Source organism: Rosa chinensis, chromosome 7 (assembly GCF_002994745.2).
Source record: "Rosa chinensis cultivar Old Blush chromosome 7, RchiOBHm-V2, whole genome shotgun sequence".
Classification (NCBI taxonomy): Eukaryota; Viridiplantae; Streptophyta; class Magnoliopsida; order Rosales; family Rosaceae; genus Rosa; species Rosa chinensis.
In genome coordinates, this window is record NC_037094.1 from 36116200 (window position 1) to 36131884 (window position 15685).

General features: G+C 37.0%; 3 protein-coding genes and 1 pseudogene across 3 annotated transcripts; 1 reads left to right on the top strand and 3 right to left on the bottom strand.

Annotated features, from left to right (window-relative positions):
• Positions 1-71: 71 nt before the first annotated feature.
• On the bottom strand, positions 72-4968 carry LOC112179179 (ferric reduction oxidase 7, chloroplastic). The gene is made up of 9 exons (XM_040511427.1): positions 4704-4968; positions 4525-4624; positions 4249-4443; positions 2969-3203; positions 2082-2409; positions 1734-1983; positions 1337-1595; positions 670-1114; positions 72-494 (listed from the first exon to the last, which is right to left on the bottom strand). Exons 1-9 carry the CDS (start codon positions 4966-4968, stop codon positions 325-327), a joined length of 2247 nt encoding a protein of 748 aa, XP_040367361.1. The 3' UTR covers positions 72-324.
• A 1002-nt stretch (positions 4969-5970) lies between these two features.
• On the bottom strand, positions 5971-11498 carry LOC112179180 (ferric reduction oxidase 7, chloroplastic). The gene is made up of 9 exons (XM_024317523.2): positions 11083-11498; positions 10897-10990; positions 10536-10733; positions 8767-9001; positions 8116-8443; positions 7771-8029; positions 7179-7434; positions 6653-7067; positions 5971-6377 (listed from the first exon to the last, which is right to left on the bottom strand). Exons 1-9 carry the CDS (start codon positions 11312-11314, stop codon positions 6208-6210), a joined length of 2187 nt encoding a protein of 728 aa, XP_024173291.1. The 5' UTR covers positions 11315-11498; the 3' UTR covers positions 5971-6207.
• Positions 11499-11690: 192 nt separating this feature from the next.
• On the top strand, positions 11691-12955 carry LOC121050369. The gene is made up of 3 exons (XM_040510074.1): positions 11691-12147; positions 12228-12371; positions 12562-12955. The coding sequence occupies exons 1-3, from the start codon at positions 11884-11886 to the stop codon at positions 12619-12621; spliced, it is 468 nt and encodes a 155-aa protein (XP_040366008.1). The 5' UTR covers positions 11691-11883; the 3' UTR covers positions 12622-12955.
• Positions 12956-13505: 550 nt separating this feature from the next.
• On the bottom strand, positions 13506-14504 carry LOC112177848 (annotated as a pseudogene).
• Between the last annotated feature and the right edge of the window lie 1181 nt (positions 14505-15685).

Here is a 15685-nt window from a genome sequence, read left to right on the forward strand (position 1 = left end):
GTTCAAAGCCAGCCTCAACTTGACCATTAGAACACCAACACTGTAAAGCTCCACATTTTGGCAATCTTGGAGAAGACATAAGATTTCCAATGCTTGGTACGAGCGAAGATTCTTCTACCCACCCGAGTGGGTGAGCAGAAGCCAAAGGAAAACTCGCAACATTCCCAAGATAATTACCAACAAGACTATGAACTATTGTCATGATCTTAAGAGTTGTGAATCAAACAACTAAAACCCTAATATTGCTGCAATATTGAGAGTTTATAGCTTCTAGTTAAGCTAATTGAGTACTTCAAACAATAAAGATAGAGGGGGCAAGGTATATTACAGACTAAAGCTATGGCTGTTGAAATGGTAGATAGGATCTCCAGATTGTCTTCTTATACTTTGTGACCTGATTTCTTTAGCTACACTTGATTGAAGAGTTGGAGGACCACACACAATGACACCCACATCAACATGGCCCCAATTCTTTGATACGCTTCCAAAAATTTCTGCATTAGAAAAAGTTCAAAATATGCTTTAGTTGTAAAACAATGTAGCTATAGGACATTGTTTCAAACTATCAAAATCATTGATGAAAAGTAACTCTCTATTTGCACTATTTGCAGCTCTGTGTTTTTGGAATTGGTGCATCTTTCAGGGAGTTTACTGTATTCACTAAAGTACCTTTAAAGTCTGGCCTTGCACCATAACGAATGCTCCTGGTTAAACTTGCAGGACTTTCCTGGTGTGCAACATTGTAAGTTACAGTTTCTGTGTGCTCAATCTTACCAAAATTTGATTCATCATCCTCACATTTTTCCTCTGCTGAAGTTCTTTTCTCCGAAAGATGCCATAAACAAACCACCAGACCACCAAAGATGAAGACACTTGCGACCATACAGGCTAAGAATAGAAATCCTTTGTATGACCATGAAGTTATATCAAAAGGGTTGATGTAGAAGAAATCCAACAAACCCAACAAGATGACAAAGCCTAAAGTAGATGAGATAACATACAGGCAAGACCATACATTATGTCCAGTACCAACCAAAACGGACATTCCAGACCTTTTGGACATGGGACATAGATCAGAAGAATCTGCAGTACCATTTCCAACTTCACCATGTTCCTACAAATAACAATTACATGCAAAAACTTAGATAAATTAAACTAACAAATATAGAAAGACCCGGTTGCGATGGCCCTTTTTCTTTCGAGATTGTGGGTGGGTGCCAGTCACCCCAAATTGGCTATCGCAGAGGAACAAATATCGCCTAATCCTCTATTTAATTTATTAAAAAAAAAAAAAAAAAAAAAAAGCGAACCAAATTAAGTATGGAGGGGAACGTACCGATGGAAATTCAGACTCCCGAGTAACGTAAATATGGGCCTGAAGATTTAGTTTATTAGAGAAAGATGGATAGATAGTTGAGTCCATGCCAATGGTTGAAAGAAGAGAAAGCTCATCTGATCTTTTGACTGCCCAGACAAGTAAAATATTTCTTGGTAGGCAAGGTTTTCCTTCCTTAACAGAGTGGAGAATGTCACTTAAGACAGCCAAGAAAGGTGAAATCCCAATGCCACCTGCTACTAAGATGAGATTTTCATACCTGAGAGAGAGCAAAACAAAATATCAAGTCATTATTCCTTATGCTATTTAGTTTAAAAACTAACTTGCCAAACCAGTACTGATTAGATAAGAAACATATACGATTGAATGAATGAGAATTACGAAAGAGAGTAAATACATCATGTGGTACGGTTTTTCATGCCCGTAAGGACCCTCAACAGAAATTGTTAACTTTGTGCAAGGTAGCTCCAAATTTTTCAAGACAGAATCTCTTAGCTTTTCAGTCCATTTCCCAATAGCCTTTATCAAAACAGATATATGATGTTTACCATCCATAGGACTGGACGAAACACTGAAAGGATGCCATTGCAGCCTTGATAGCTCCCAAATTCGAACAAAGACAAAACTGAGGGCGTTGTACCGCAAACCTGAAAGACTCATATAGTCACTCATGTATACAGTTATACACGGAACATATATAAAACAAATACAGGTACATGTGAAGATGAAGAACATTAAATTTTACTTTCGGGTTTTGCGAGGACCAACTCTACAGTTCCACATGGAAGGCACTTGGCTGAAATTATATCAACACTCTTTCGTGATTGACAGAACCTCAGAAAACGATCAAGAACAAAAATAAATATGGGGCCTGCAGCTGTAGGAAAAACGAGATAACCAATGTGCAAAGCCAAAAAGACCACGAAGATGACGTATAGCTGATGAGTGTAGAGGAACAACTCAAAATTTAGCTTTCTGACCGGAGGAAGTGTTGTGATCCACATCAACAGACCAACACTAAGGCTAATTGATCCTGCAAGATTGGCAACACCAGTATCCTTCCACTCCAATATCTGCATCAATTTAGAAGAAAAAAAATATATGAAAAATTTATCAGTTAAACATGTCAACGTTCTCTGCTCTTTTATGGTCCTCTGCCCATTCAATTGATATATCAAGACACTAAAATGGATTTTCCTAACTTCGTACCAGGCACCAAGCATGTAAGTAGTATTATCACATAAATGATAGCCTTAACTAGTCTTCAATACTTCACTTTTCATAAATTCATTTCATATTATGTACCTAGTATTGATTTATGCAGTAGTCTTTTCAATGACATATTTCACATATGAACTTTTCTCACAATCTCAGAGCATGCTAACCATATAATGTAATTTGCAGTCTTTAATGTCTATTGCATAAAAAGATACATGTATACTACCGTTTAAGCATGGAAATGATTTGAACCTTTAAAGTTTAATTGCAAGCATAAATGTATATGTCTAGCAAGCAATTAAAGGTTAATTAATTCCCACAATCAATCAATCTGCATGTACATGGCTACTAACACATGCTTATCGCTTGCTCAATTGCTATGGCAAGTTTCTAAATCTGGAATGGACCACTCACTTGACTAAGGACACAACCCTTAATTGTCCATATCAATACATATAACAGGCCGTGGATCGCAAAGAGCAGCATTGCGAGATTTCCCAGCCACACATGATACCTCGTAGCATGCTCAAAAGGAATATTTATAAGGCGAAATAGAACTGATCCCCTTGCAACCGGCAGGAACAAAAATGTCAAGCAAACCAAGCCAATCTGTCCAAGATTACGCGCCAAATTGTGCAGAAACATTAATCTGGCAAGTTCAGTAAAAGAGGAAACTGATCATCAGCTGAAGAAACCAATCTGCAAACTGAAGAAAAGGATTACATATATTTCATGTCATGCAAACTATGAAGAACATTAATATTGGATACAGTATCTCTTAGACTACTAAATTTTATGCATTATGCTGACAATTAACATTGAATACTATATAGTACCTTCCTATATTACCTCGATCTCACCATTAATATAGAATTAGAAAACTGCATGCAGGTTGACATGTTTGTGGATCGAATTGAAAATAAACCCTTTTGAAAGTGGTAAGTCTCTCCTTTGGAGAAAAAGATATAAAAGATATATATCTCCGTTCTCCCCTTCATATAGACCCAAAAAAGAAAAGGAAGAGAATTTCCCATCCCATAAACAAGAAATGGTTTACAGCACCTACTCATGAAGCAGTTGACCAAAGATTTCATCTAAATATGAATTGCCATTTTTTCTTTTTCAGTAGGAATTAATTTGTTTATAAGTTAAAAATATGGGAAATTCTAGTGTAGTGGTGAGTATCTTATACCCACATTTACAAAAGTGAGAACAAATTTTGTTGTCAAAGTTGTAATTTGAGTCCTACTTTGTGTAATCTTAGTTCTAATAATAGTAATTACACATCTTACGACATTTTACAAGTTTTTGAACAAATTCGTTGTCAATGTTGTAATCTTAGTTCTAATAATGGTAATTACACCTCTTACGACATTTTTACAAGTTTTTGAACAAATTCGTTGTCAATGTTGTAATTTTTGTTTAACTATATGTAAATAGTGTAAATGAATATGGTAACTTTTGTTCTCGATGTTGTAATTTTTGTTCAAATACTTGTAAATTTTTGTTCAAATAGTTGTAAATGAGGGTATCTCATACCCACCAGTACACTAGCTTGTCTCTAAAAATATGCCATCAATTTTAAGAATATGAATTGTATAGCTAATATGTTTAATACCTCCCATTCGTATAGCTTTTCAAGTGTAAAAAACCCTGCCAGAAAAAAAAACATGGTTCTGTACGTTAGTATGTACCTTGTTTCTCCAAGGCTCAAATCATCGTAGGTGGCTAACAGCCTAACGTTCACTGCTGTGAATGCATACAGATCCCAGAGAACAAATACAATAAAGAGAATAATGCCGATCAATTCGGCAGCAGAGACAACTCCAAATGGTCCATCCACCAGAACAGGAAAGGTCCATAAGTTGAATCGAGGGGGCTTCTTCTTCCTGTAGTAGATTAATGTGCTTTTTAACGAACACAAGATAGGCGCCGTACAATTCCGGTCTTTAAGAGTATTGCATGCATACTCTTGAAGCTGTTGTTCTTCTTCCCCAACAATAATGATATATGGAAAAGCAAGTAAAGCGATAGCCAAAATTGGACCGCTGAATAACAGCAATACACTCCCTGCCATCAATTAATAATCAAAACAAGTTAGCCATCTGAAAAAAAAATTTAAAAAAAAAAAAAAATTAGAGATTAATACCACTGTCTCCAAATAGAGTTCCACCAGTAGCAGCAAGCCAATCATTAGATAGAGTAGTCCCAAGATCCGTAGGTACTAATAAAAAGAGAGCAACCCATGCAATGAAAATTAACCACATTGTAAATTTGAGAACCCATTTCGACAATGACAAAAAGAAGCGGTTCTTGTTCCCGCCATTTGAACAAGGAGCTACGTCGGCAGCGGAGTTGGAAAGAAGCGGCTGATATAGACGAGCAGAGAGTATTTCTGATTCACCATTGGCCATGACCGGCCAGAACTGAAGTTTTGGGGTTGGGAGTTGTCCATGCAATTGTGTCCCTTTATAAACATGGGAATGTAAATAGTCATCTATACTTGTAGTTCATGCCATGTATACTTGTATTTCAATTTTCAAATGTCCTCCCTCCAAGTAATGGGGGGCTAGTTAGCTCATGAGCTTTACTTCTCGTCTAACAAAGCAAAGCTGAATATGAGATCGAGATAACAAAGAAGGGCGTGGTGTATTTGTTAATTCGCAGCGGTTCAAGTGTGGCAGGGACGATTGGTTGCTACCCAGAAGTTTAGATAGGAATAGTGCTATTGACTTGTCGAAGTTCTAACTTTCCTAATGATAGTTTGATACTATTTTCCATCGTCTCATCAATATTTGGATTCAGATATGGATGAACCGAAGAAGAGAGACGTCCAAAAAATACCTAGTATCGAGTATATGTACCTAGCAACAAGATGTTACCAGTATAGAGAGGCTTGAATTAGTATGTTAAAGATTATAGAATAAGTAGATTGCAGGGTTGTAAGCTGGATAGATGTAAAGCAATTACAATAGGGGTTAAACATCATATAATCACATTTGATGCATGTGTCACTTACTTGTAAGCTAACTAAGGTTCGAGTAAAGTTGGAGCTTCAGTCTCCACAAATTTCTCTCCTAATCAAATCCTCAGTACTAGAAAAACAGATTAAAGAATTCTTTCTTAGGGTCATAAGCATGAATTCTACAATAACAAATTTTCTCCTATTGATCATCATATCCATGGAGATAATTAGAGTCCGTACGTGGATACTGGTTTGATCAACGTTGGAGGATTAATACTATATTGATGAATTCCACTTGCTTTTCTAGTTTAACAAAACAGTAAACTTTATGGAGACTACAGTATGGTGTTGCTTGTGCTGCCTAGCTACACTTGGGCTGAACCGACCCTCATATTCCTTGGACATGAAAGATTAAGGTTTCGACTACTACGGATTACAGAATACAGATTCATAGAAAATACAAAATTTAGATACATAATAATTACAGTATAAGAAGTGGAGACCATAACTAGTCCACTATGTTCATCATGGTAGATCATACCAGCATACAGTACACATATTTTCAATATAAATGTACAATCATATAAATATATATGTACATCCTTCTTCTTCTTTTTTTTTTTTGATAATGTAGGTATGTACATCCTTTAAGGCTTTAAGTACTTACTTTAAACATTGAGGGTGCAAGCTACAGGTCAAAGCTATGGCTGTTGAAATGGAAGATAGGATCAATGGATTGTCTCCTCAAAGTGTGTGACCTGATTTCCTTAGCAACACTTGATTGAAGAGATGGAGGACCACAAACAAATACACCAACATCAACAGGGCCCCATTCCCTTGATACGGTTCCAAAAATTTCTGCAGTACAAGGAGCTCGAGGTTAAAACATGTATTTACTGTAAAAGAATGTAAGCCATCAGATATGGCTTCCAAACATCAATGTTCAATAACTTACCATGATTCATGAACGTACGTGATACATTGTCAGTGTAAATTAGCATTTGAACCATTTGTTGCCAAGTGTATAGTTAAGATTTATCTCTAAAATGCATATAGAATTATAGATACATATTCATTAACTTCATGTAATAATGTGTATTTTCAATGGGAAAAGACATGTCAGGAAGGCATACCATTGAAGTCGGGTCTTGCACCATAATTAATGCTGGTAAAGTTTGCAGGACTTCTCTCGTCTAAATCATTGTGAGCTACAGCTTTTATATGCTCTGCCTCCTTCCTTTGCTCCTTTGCTGACATTCTTCTGTCCCAGAGATGCCATAAACCAACCACGAGACCCCCAAAGATAAAAACACTTGCAACCATACAGGCTAAGAGAAGAAGCCCTTTGTACCACCATGTGGTTATATCAAATGGGTTTATGTAGAGGATATCCAACAAACCAATTAGGATAACAAAGCCCAGTGTAGATGAGATAACGTATAGGCCAGACCATATATTATGTCCAGTACCAACCAAAACAGACATACCACACCCTTTGGACATGGGACAAAGAGAAGACTCGACAGTGCTTTCAACTTGACCCTCTTCCTGGAAATAACAACAATCAAATGCCAAACAAATGACTACAATAACAAAATTAGGATAGACACGTAACCAAATTAGACAAGGCACAGCGTGTCAAAATATAATAAAACATACCAATGGAGGTTCAGATTCCCGAGTGACATAAATATGAGTCTGAAGATTTAGTTTAGTAGAGAAAGATGGACAAGTTGATTCCATGTCAATGGTTGAAAGAAGAGGAAGCTCATTTGATTTTTTGACCGCCCATACGATCAAGATATTTCTGGGTAGACAGGGCTTTCCTTGATGAACAGAATGGAGAATGTCACTCAAGATGGCCAGGAAAGGGGAAATCCCAATGCCACCAGCTACTAAAATAAGATTTTCATACCTGCAGAGAGAATAAAACAAAAAGCCAATCCATTAGTGAATGAAAGTGAAAGTTATCATTAAGCTAGATGTCCCAAATTCCTCTATTTCGAACCAGAATAAGGACAACTAAACAATAAGCTTTGTATCAGATTCAAGCCTTTCTGTGTAATAATTGAACTTTCTATCAAATTCTGTCCAAATTTTATTGCCATGACACCAGATAGTGTGCACATTATCAAGCATATATATGTTTCACTTATTTCCTCATTTAGTGAAAACTAACTGCCAAACCAGTGATTAGTACCACCTGATACAATTTTGTGATTGAATGACAATCAAGGAAGAGGGTACATACATCATGTGGTACGGTATCTCATGCCCATAAGGCCCTTCAACAGAAGCTGTTAATTTAGTAGGACTGCACGGCACATCCTCAGAGGATTTCAAGATATTTCCTCTTAGCTTTTCTGTCCATTTCCCAAGAACCTTTATGAGCACAGATATATGATGTTTACCATCCATAGGACTGGATGACACACTGAAAGGATGCCACTGCAGCGATGATAGCTCCCGAACTTGAAGAAAAACAAAACTGAGGGCATTGTACCGCAGATCTGAAAGATAAAACAGCTAGTGGTCACTCATATGGTCATAGAACACTACTACAGAAATACTAATCGGGTGAAGAAGAGTTTTTTACTTTCAGGTTTGGCGACAACCAGTTCTACAGTTCCACATGGAAGGCACTTTGCTGAAATTATATCAACAACCCTTCGTGATTGACAGAATCTTAGAAAACGATCCAGAAGAAAAATAAATATGCCTCCAGCAGCAAATGCAAAGAGGAAATCACCGACGTGCAAAGCCAAAAAGACGACAAAAATGACATATAACTGATGAGTGTAGAAGAATAACTCAAAATTCAGCTTTCTCACTGGAGGCATAGATGTAGCCCACATCAAGAGGCCAGCAAGGAGGCTGATTACTCCCGGAAGAATGGCAATACCAATATCAGTCCATGACAATATCTACATCAAATAATGAAGACTATAAATAAGCAGTTTGACATAAGAATATGAGTCAAGTCGCCCTCTAGTATGGTTCTCCAAACATTTTATAGATAAAAAAAAAAAACTAAACTTAGACCAAATGGAAAGAAAGCAAGATAATGACTAAGACAGAAAATTCCGTACTGCATTGACAAATAACTCCAGAATCAAATGGACAAGGCTAGAAGCACATATGCTTGTTACTTAGTTCTCAGTGCTTATTGTTTACTCGTTATTATGGCTACGAAAGTGAATGAAAATGAAATGTACAAGAGAATACTAAATCTAGCATGAGAACTCACTTCCTGAAGGAGATTACCCTCAATCGTCCATGCCACTACGTATAAAAGACCATGGACAGTGAAGAGCAGCATTGTTAGATGTCCCAGCCATACATGATATTTCGTAGCATGCTCAAAAGGGATATTTATGAGGCGAAGAAGAACTGATCCCCTTGAGATCGGCAGGAACAAAAATGAGAAGCAAAACAAGCCAATTAAGCCGAAACGAAGTCCCAAAATTTCCATGAACAACAAACTGACAAGTTCAAGTAAACAAGTAAATCGATCAGCTAACAGAATTAATCTTAAAAACGGACGAAACAGCACATGAGTTTCACTGTTTGCATGCAAATTGTGAAAGAATTGAGTTTCATGTATACTGTTTTAAGCCCAAATATTAATACTTTGCTACTTAAGCCAAAAATTTCTCTGTAAGGGTGGATAGCTAAATACAAGTCTGCTGACAGGGAAACTTTGGGATCTTCTCCCATTCATTAAGGTGAGAAACAAGAGAATGGAAAGAAACATATTTCCCTTCCTATCACAGAGTGTACACTAAAGCAGGTAAATTTTTAAGGAAAAAAAAAATAGACATATGATGTAATATCACACAATCTGTAAGCTTTCTTTAGAAGTTAAAGAATTTTTAAGTTCTCAAATGATTTGACAGGCAGTGTATAATCTAATAAGCATAAGAGTCATACTTTAGATCTCACTGACTGAACCTCCATAACTTCAGTAGAAGTTAGATTGTGTGACATATTCATTTGGCGTCAGTTCCCCACTCGCATGAGTATGGTTATCAATTAATGTAAAAATCTTGAGATTAATTCTTACTTGCCAACCATAGGATTTCAAAAGATAACATATGCAGATTTGGAATGAACCTCAGAAAAATCTGAAACATTCTTCTATGATCTTTCCCAAGTATATTCATTGTTTCGTAATGGCTGACATACACGAATGAGTAATTCCTGAGGATGAGAAAAATCTGAAACATTCTTCAATGAACCTCAGGAATTACTCATTCGTGTATGTATACTTTAGAGAGGGTTGAATTCTTTGATTTAATCTCAGCCGTCCAAGATCATTAAAAGAGATCCAACGGCTGTCCTTGTTGTCCCTCAAATTGGCCAAAAAAATAGATCCTTAGTGGAAGGGCCCTAATATAGGGTCTTTCTATTAAGAGATTTCATTTTTTTTGGCTATTTTAAGAGATCTCTTGTGGGATTCACTTTTTTATTTTATTTCGGTATCTCGACCGTTCAGTTTTTAGGTCTTAATGTATAGATCATTTCTGCAAATTTTCAGCCAAATTGATAATCATTAAGGCATTCATAACTGCGATTTACAATTATGAACACGAAAAGTTCAGGTAAGACAGATTCGGTTTGTCTATTGATTTAATCTAGTTCTATACCTTAACGATCATCAATTTGGCTGAAAATTTACAGAAATGATATATACATTAGGACCTAAAAACTGAACGGTCGAGATGCCAAAATATTAGAGAAAAGTGGGTCCCACAAGAAATCCCTTAAAATGGTCCTCTATTTTGTGTGTGTGTGTATAAGTATGTGTGCGCGCGCGCGCTCATCAAGCTTGCACTAAAGGATTCGTTTAGCAGTTTTTAGGGAGCAATAAAGATCCTCCATGGAAAGTATCAACATAAAATATAAAATCAGTAAATATAGAAAAAATTATGAAGATTAGTGATAGAAGAGCTTAAACAATTGGCAAGTAACTAGATAATCATGAGGCTCAAATCTCGAATGAGGCATGTTACGTACCTATTCTCTTTGAAAGTCAAGCTATCAGCAGACAGGGAGTTGAGTATACGCACAGTATAAGAACAGACAGCCCAGATAACAAACGCAATGAAAAGCAATATACCAACAAACTCAGTAGCAGAAACCACACCAAATGGTCCATCCACAAGAACTGGAAATGTCCACAAGCGGAAACTTGGATAACTTGAAGTCTTCTTCCTACACCCAAGTTCATATATATTACATTACGAAAAGTCCAGTGACTATTCAAGTGATTGAACTCTCAAGATAATCAGAAGACGCATACTGAAACTAAAGGTATAAACACAAGGCCAGGTAAAGACAAGTCCCTTATACTTTCCAACTAATAAAATTAACATACTCATGGAGCTCCTCTTCCCCGGAGATAATAAGAAACACTACAGAAAGGAGTGCAATGATGATGATGGGACCGCTGAATAGCAGGAACGTGCTTCCTGCAGTTTGCAGCATTTAGGTTAGTTACAGAACAATGATACATGTGAAAAAGAGCAGTTAGAAGCAACTACAAGTTCAAATATTGGCAAACCTGTGACCCCAAAAACAGTTCCACTGGTCGCTGCAACCCATTTTTCGTATAGTTCAGACCCAAATTCTGCTGGGAACACAAATATTAGAGCAACCCATAAAGTAAAAAGCAGCCCCATTGCAATCTTCAGAATCCATTTTGCCAAGTTCACAAAAAGAGGGGTCTTCCGGACATGAGCATGCCCAGAACCTCGGCTCGAAAGAAGGGGCCTATGGACAGAACTTTTATCCATGGATTATCGCACAAGTTTTCCTATAGACTGATCCCAGAAAGTCAAAACATATGCATGCACATATATGCAGTAAGAGAGTTGGGAAATATCCAAGCTCTGTGGAACCCATTCCAATATCAACCAGGTATATGCAACATAAACAGATTTATGAATTATGGAGAAAACGATAGAACATACAAATTTCTAGCCACTGATTCTTGTGCTGATATGAATATCTAATCCCAAACCAACTGTTCTCCATAAATATATCACAATGACAGGCACGGAATTTTAATGTCAGAAGTGACAAGTTCCTAGATTGACAGGCAACAAAGAAGCTAGAAGAGGACAAAGTGTAGATTGAAAGGTGGTACAGCTAAGTGATGGAGGATTCAATATTTACCACTCCCTTGTAATCCAAGAATGTGAAAAGTGGGGCACAAGAAAACTAACGAACTGTGATCTTCCAAATTCACAGATGAATAACCACATAAAAGCAAGTGATAAAGCCAACAAAAGAAGAAGAAAAAGCAAGGAATAAAGCATTTGGTATGAAAATGAAAGCCCATCTGTAAATTTAACGTTAAATTATGAAAAAAAGAAGGACCACATATATTATTGTGGGTACCTTAGAATTCTATCCGGAGAGGCCCCCAGATGATAGTGATGATTTTCCTAGATTCTTCTTCTACTTCAGTAACGGGTTTGGTGATCGACCTTCTTCCAATGGTCAGGAGCCAACAAGGATGGTAAACCTATCTAATCAAACTATTGGGAAAATGAGAGGGAGTGAATTGGTAATTTGCCAAACCGAGTCACTGGAGCGCCTAAATATAAATTCGATCAATACACTGGTGAGTAAAAAGAAAAAACTGAAGCACAGTCGGTGAATACCAGAGTGATCGTTCAAGAATCATCGTCTTTTTGGTTGCAGAATACAGAGTTACAGACTGACACATTGGACCTTAAAGACGAGGAACAAGATTACCAAAATAACACAACTGAGGAAAAAGCTGCCGCATCATTCAATTGCACAGTCCCTACATATACAAGCATTATTGAGAAGACTAGTTACGTGGTAAGCAAGCCACGGACAAGATTTTGTTTGTTTCTTTTTTCCTAACTTTTTTTTTTTATGCAAACAAGCCAAGTTAACTTGCTTTAAGCATGGTGTTTTGAAACAGTGTTTCCTTTGTTAACCCCTCATGCTGAAGTGAATTCCTTGCCCAAATGGTTTTCAATTGAAAGTTTGGTTCTTCATTATGCAGGATGCCCCGACACATTTCTGTAAGAAGCATCTTCTCCTGATTACTACAAATTTATCCTGAAAAGTTTAGAGGGAAGAACAAGGTCGGAAAGTGAATGATGTCAACAGGTATGAATTATTTTGCTTGTTTGAGCACTCGAAAGGAGAACCAAGCTGGCGGATCACATTTTTTTGGGAAATTGTTTACAATATGGCAACTTGAGTTGTGACTTGTAAGGTTTAGGGGTCTTTTTTAATCAGCTAAATCTGCACATTTTGGAAATGGTTATGTTGTATTAGGAAGCAGTTGGGTATTGGATTATAAGATTGTAAAATAAAACTTCGTGAAACATAGAATGCTTATCTGGTTGTACTACACAGCTTAAAATCACATGCTCAGAAAATTCATTGGCCTATACCTGCCCAAACTAACTGAATATAGAATACTTCAATATTGAGAGAGTGATAACAGCATAAATTGGTAAAGATAACCACCACACATTTATTCATTTCACCTTGTAAAGTTCAAAAAATGGCTTTGCAGTAGAGATGCATATTCGTTCAAACTTTGATATGAAAACCACAGTAAAATAGAGAGAATAACACCCTAAAAGACGAAAATGGATGCTGCAAAATCAAAGCTAATCCTCAACCAAACTGTTCCACCATCCTCACATCAAAGTCAAGATCTTGATCATATTGGTGTTATTTGGTGTAAAGTCACAATTGAATCTCTAGACAATCCTTCAGCCTTTGCATATAGAAGTTAGAACAGCAAACCTGTAGACTGTAGTATCCTCTATAGAAGCATGAGAAGCTCTAATGGAACTTGAGCTTAAAAGACGCATAAGACCTCTATAATAAGGTTATGACGATGGAGCTGCATCTCTAGTTCCTCTTCAAGACCAGTCAAAAGGATATGTAGTAGTTATCTCAGGAACCAACACAGATGACAAAATCAGCATGTGTTGTTTGTACTTGGCCACAAGCTTTGCTGTAATTTCTCTACTAAAATCAGTGATGTCTTAATACAGTTTGCTCTCTGCGTAGAGGAAGCCAAACTCTCTAGAGGCCTCATAAGGATTTACGCCACTTCATCTTTCTCTTGACCCCATAGTTTACATACTACTGTTGAGACACAAATTTTGGCCTTAGTTTGGACTATAAGTTCTAGATAGGGTTCAGCTAGACTTTCACTACCGATCATCACACAGTTAGTTCCACTGAGCCTGCATTGGCAAGGTTGGTTGCTTCAGCTCGGGTAGGATGATGAGAGTTGGTCATGAACTCAAGCATCTGGTGACAAATTCAGTCACCACTAGCTTTCCTAGTTCGTTCACCTCGCAATCATCAGTTTGTGAGCTCAGAATAACTTTTCAAGTGAAATTTCCACTCCAAAGTCACAAAAATACCGCTTGCCACCATGACTGAATTTGCAAGAACCTTGTCGAAGCTTGTTACTCCTTGATTCTCAACCTTTGACATGAACATTATATTCTTTATATGCTCCCCCAACTCTTTTCTGACCTCAACATGTCAACCTCACCTTTCAAAAGAGGGAAATCAAATCAATCTTATTTGGATTTCCCCACCCCAAGATGTCCACATTGTCCTTGTCTGTCAAAGTTGGAAGATCCAACCACTCCAGAATATTGACCTGCTTCACCAAAAACTGCAGAGTTCTCACATTGATAACGTACCAAACCTAGCTCCAGCTCATAGGCCAGAATTTTCAAAGTAATTGTTTTATGAGAACACAAGATGCTTTGAGGTTTCAAATCCTCAAATCTCATAGAGATCATAACCTCATGAACAAGAATAGCACAGTTACTGGTGACTATAATCTCTTGATTCTTTTGAAGCTTGATGGGCTTCCCTTCTTTCAAAAATCCTATTCTAACTTCTGCTCCCTAAATGACTGCACAACTCACAAGTACAGAATCGCACTTTTCTTATGAGATGCATATACACGATTAACTATATCAGAGGACAGAAATGCAGAGAAAGAAATTCAAAGAATGAACATATCTGCTAGTTATTAGTTACTGCATATCCAGTTATAGCTAGAGGCTGGAGCTTTCTCAAAAGATCCCTTCAGAGTTCAAACTTTGATTCTTGTATCTGATGAAATAAAGTAACAAACTATTAACCAGCATAAGCAAACAAGCATAAGTCGTAGATTGATTGACTTTTATTGTAAATAAACTAACTTAGGAGACAAAGAGGGTGTTAAGAACATTACACAAGCAAAAACCATCAGAATATACCCAATTTCCCCTGACTTTGAGATACCATTGTACTTATTTTTTCAAAGAGGATCAAAGGATTTCACTCCTACCCCCACTCAACCCATGACCTCGATCTTAGGTAGTGGGTGCTCTAACATTAACAATGGTAACTCAAAGTCAGGGGAAAGTTTGGTATATTTTGATTTGATGTCTTCCTATTTCGTGGGACATATATGCAAATGAGAGAATCAGATGCTCATCTAAATTTCAAGCTAGGATTGCTCAACTGCAGTTACAATCATATAAACGATTCCTACATAAACCCAAATATTATTCTTTAATCCGTATTCTTTGTATTTTTTTTCTTTTTTTCTTTTTCAGAGGAAAGATATTTACCAGTTGCTAAGCCATATATGCAATCATGGGACATATATGCAAAAGGGAGAATCAGATGATCATCCATATTTCAAGCTAGTATTGCCTAACTCCAGTTACAGTCATAGACACAATTCCTACGTAAACTAAAATATTATCGCCTGGACTCCCCTTTAATCTGTATTTTTTTATATATTTTTTTTTTTTTTTTTTCAGAAGAAAGATACTAACCAGTTGCATAAGCCATCCTTCAAAGAGTTCTGCAACCAGCTAAAAAATACAATGCTCTGAAGCAAGTCACCAAATCTACTGCTGGAATGTGATTATGTGATGCGACTTGAATGTGGATTTATGTACCTTTTGAGAAGAAACGAGGCCTCCATCAAGAATAAAGGCGGACAATGAAACACATCTAAACAAGGCCTATTACTAAGAGCTCAGCTAACCAACTGGGGCGGCGCCACTGCATTCCTTTCATGATATATTGCTTAAAGTAGCAACATGGTAGGTGAGATGATAGAATAGCAAAAGTCTCTATATATG

Excerpts from the sequence above, each read along its gene's own strand:
- LOC112179179 (XM_040511427.1), bottom strand. The coding sequence starts at position 4,968 with ATGGCCAATGGTGAATCAGAAATACTCTCTGCTCGTCTATATCAGCCG. Across the intron at positions 4,444-4,524 it reads GAAGAACAACAGCTTCAAGA|GAAGAAGAAGCCCCCTCGAT; the intron begins GTATGCATGCAA and ends AATCTACTACAG. Across the intron at positions 1,596-1,733 it reads GAAAAACCGTACCACATGAT|GTATGAAAATCTCATCTTAG; the intron begins GTATTTACTCTC and ends GCTCTCTCTCAG.
- LOC121050369 (XM_040510074.1), top strand. The coding sequence starts at position 11,884 with ATGAAAAAAAGAAGGACCACATATATTATTGTGGGTACCTTAGAATTC. Across the intron at positions 12,148-12,227 it reads TAAATTCGATCAATACACTG|AATACAGAGTTACAGACTGA; the intron begins GTGAGTAAAAAG and ends TTTTGGTTGCAG. Across the intron at positions 12,372-12,561 it reads TTGAGAAGACTAGTTACGTG|GATGCCCCGACACATTTCTG; the intron begins GTAAGCAAGCCA and ends TTCATTATGCAG.
- LOC112179180 (XM_024317523.2), bottom strand. The coding sequence starts at position 11,314 with ATGGATAAAAGTTCTGTCCATAGGCCCCTTCTTTCGAGCCGAGGTTCT. Across the intron at positions 8,444-8,766 it reads AGGGTAATCTCCTTCAGGAA|ATATTGTCATGGACTGATAT; the intron begins GTGAGTTCTCAT and ends TATTTGATGTAG. Across the intron at positions 7,435-7,770 it reads GAGATACCGTACCACATGAT|GTATGAAAATCTTATTTTAG; the intron begins GTATGTACCCTC and ends TTCTCTCTGCAG.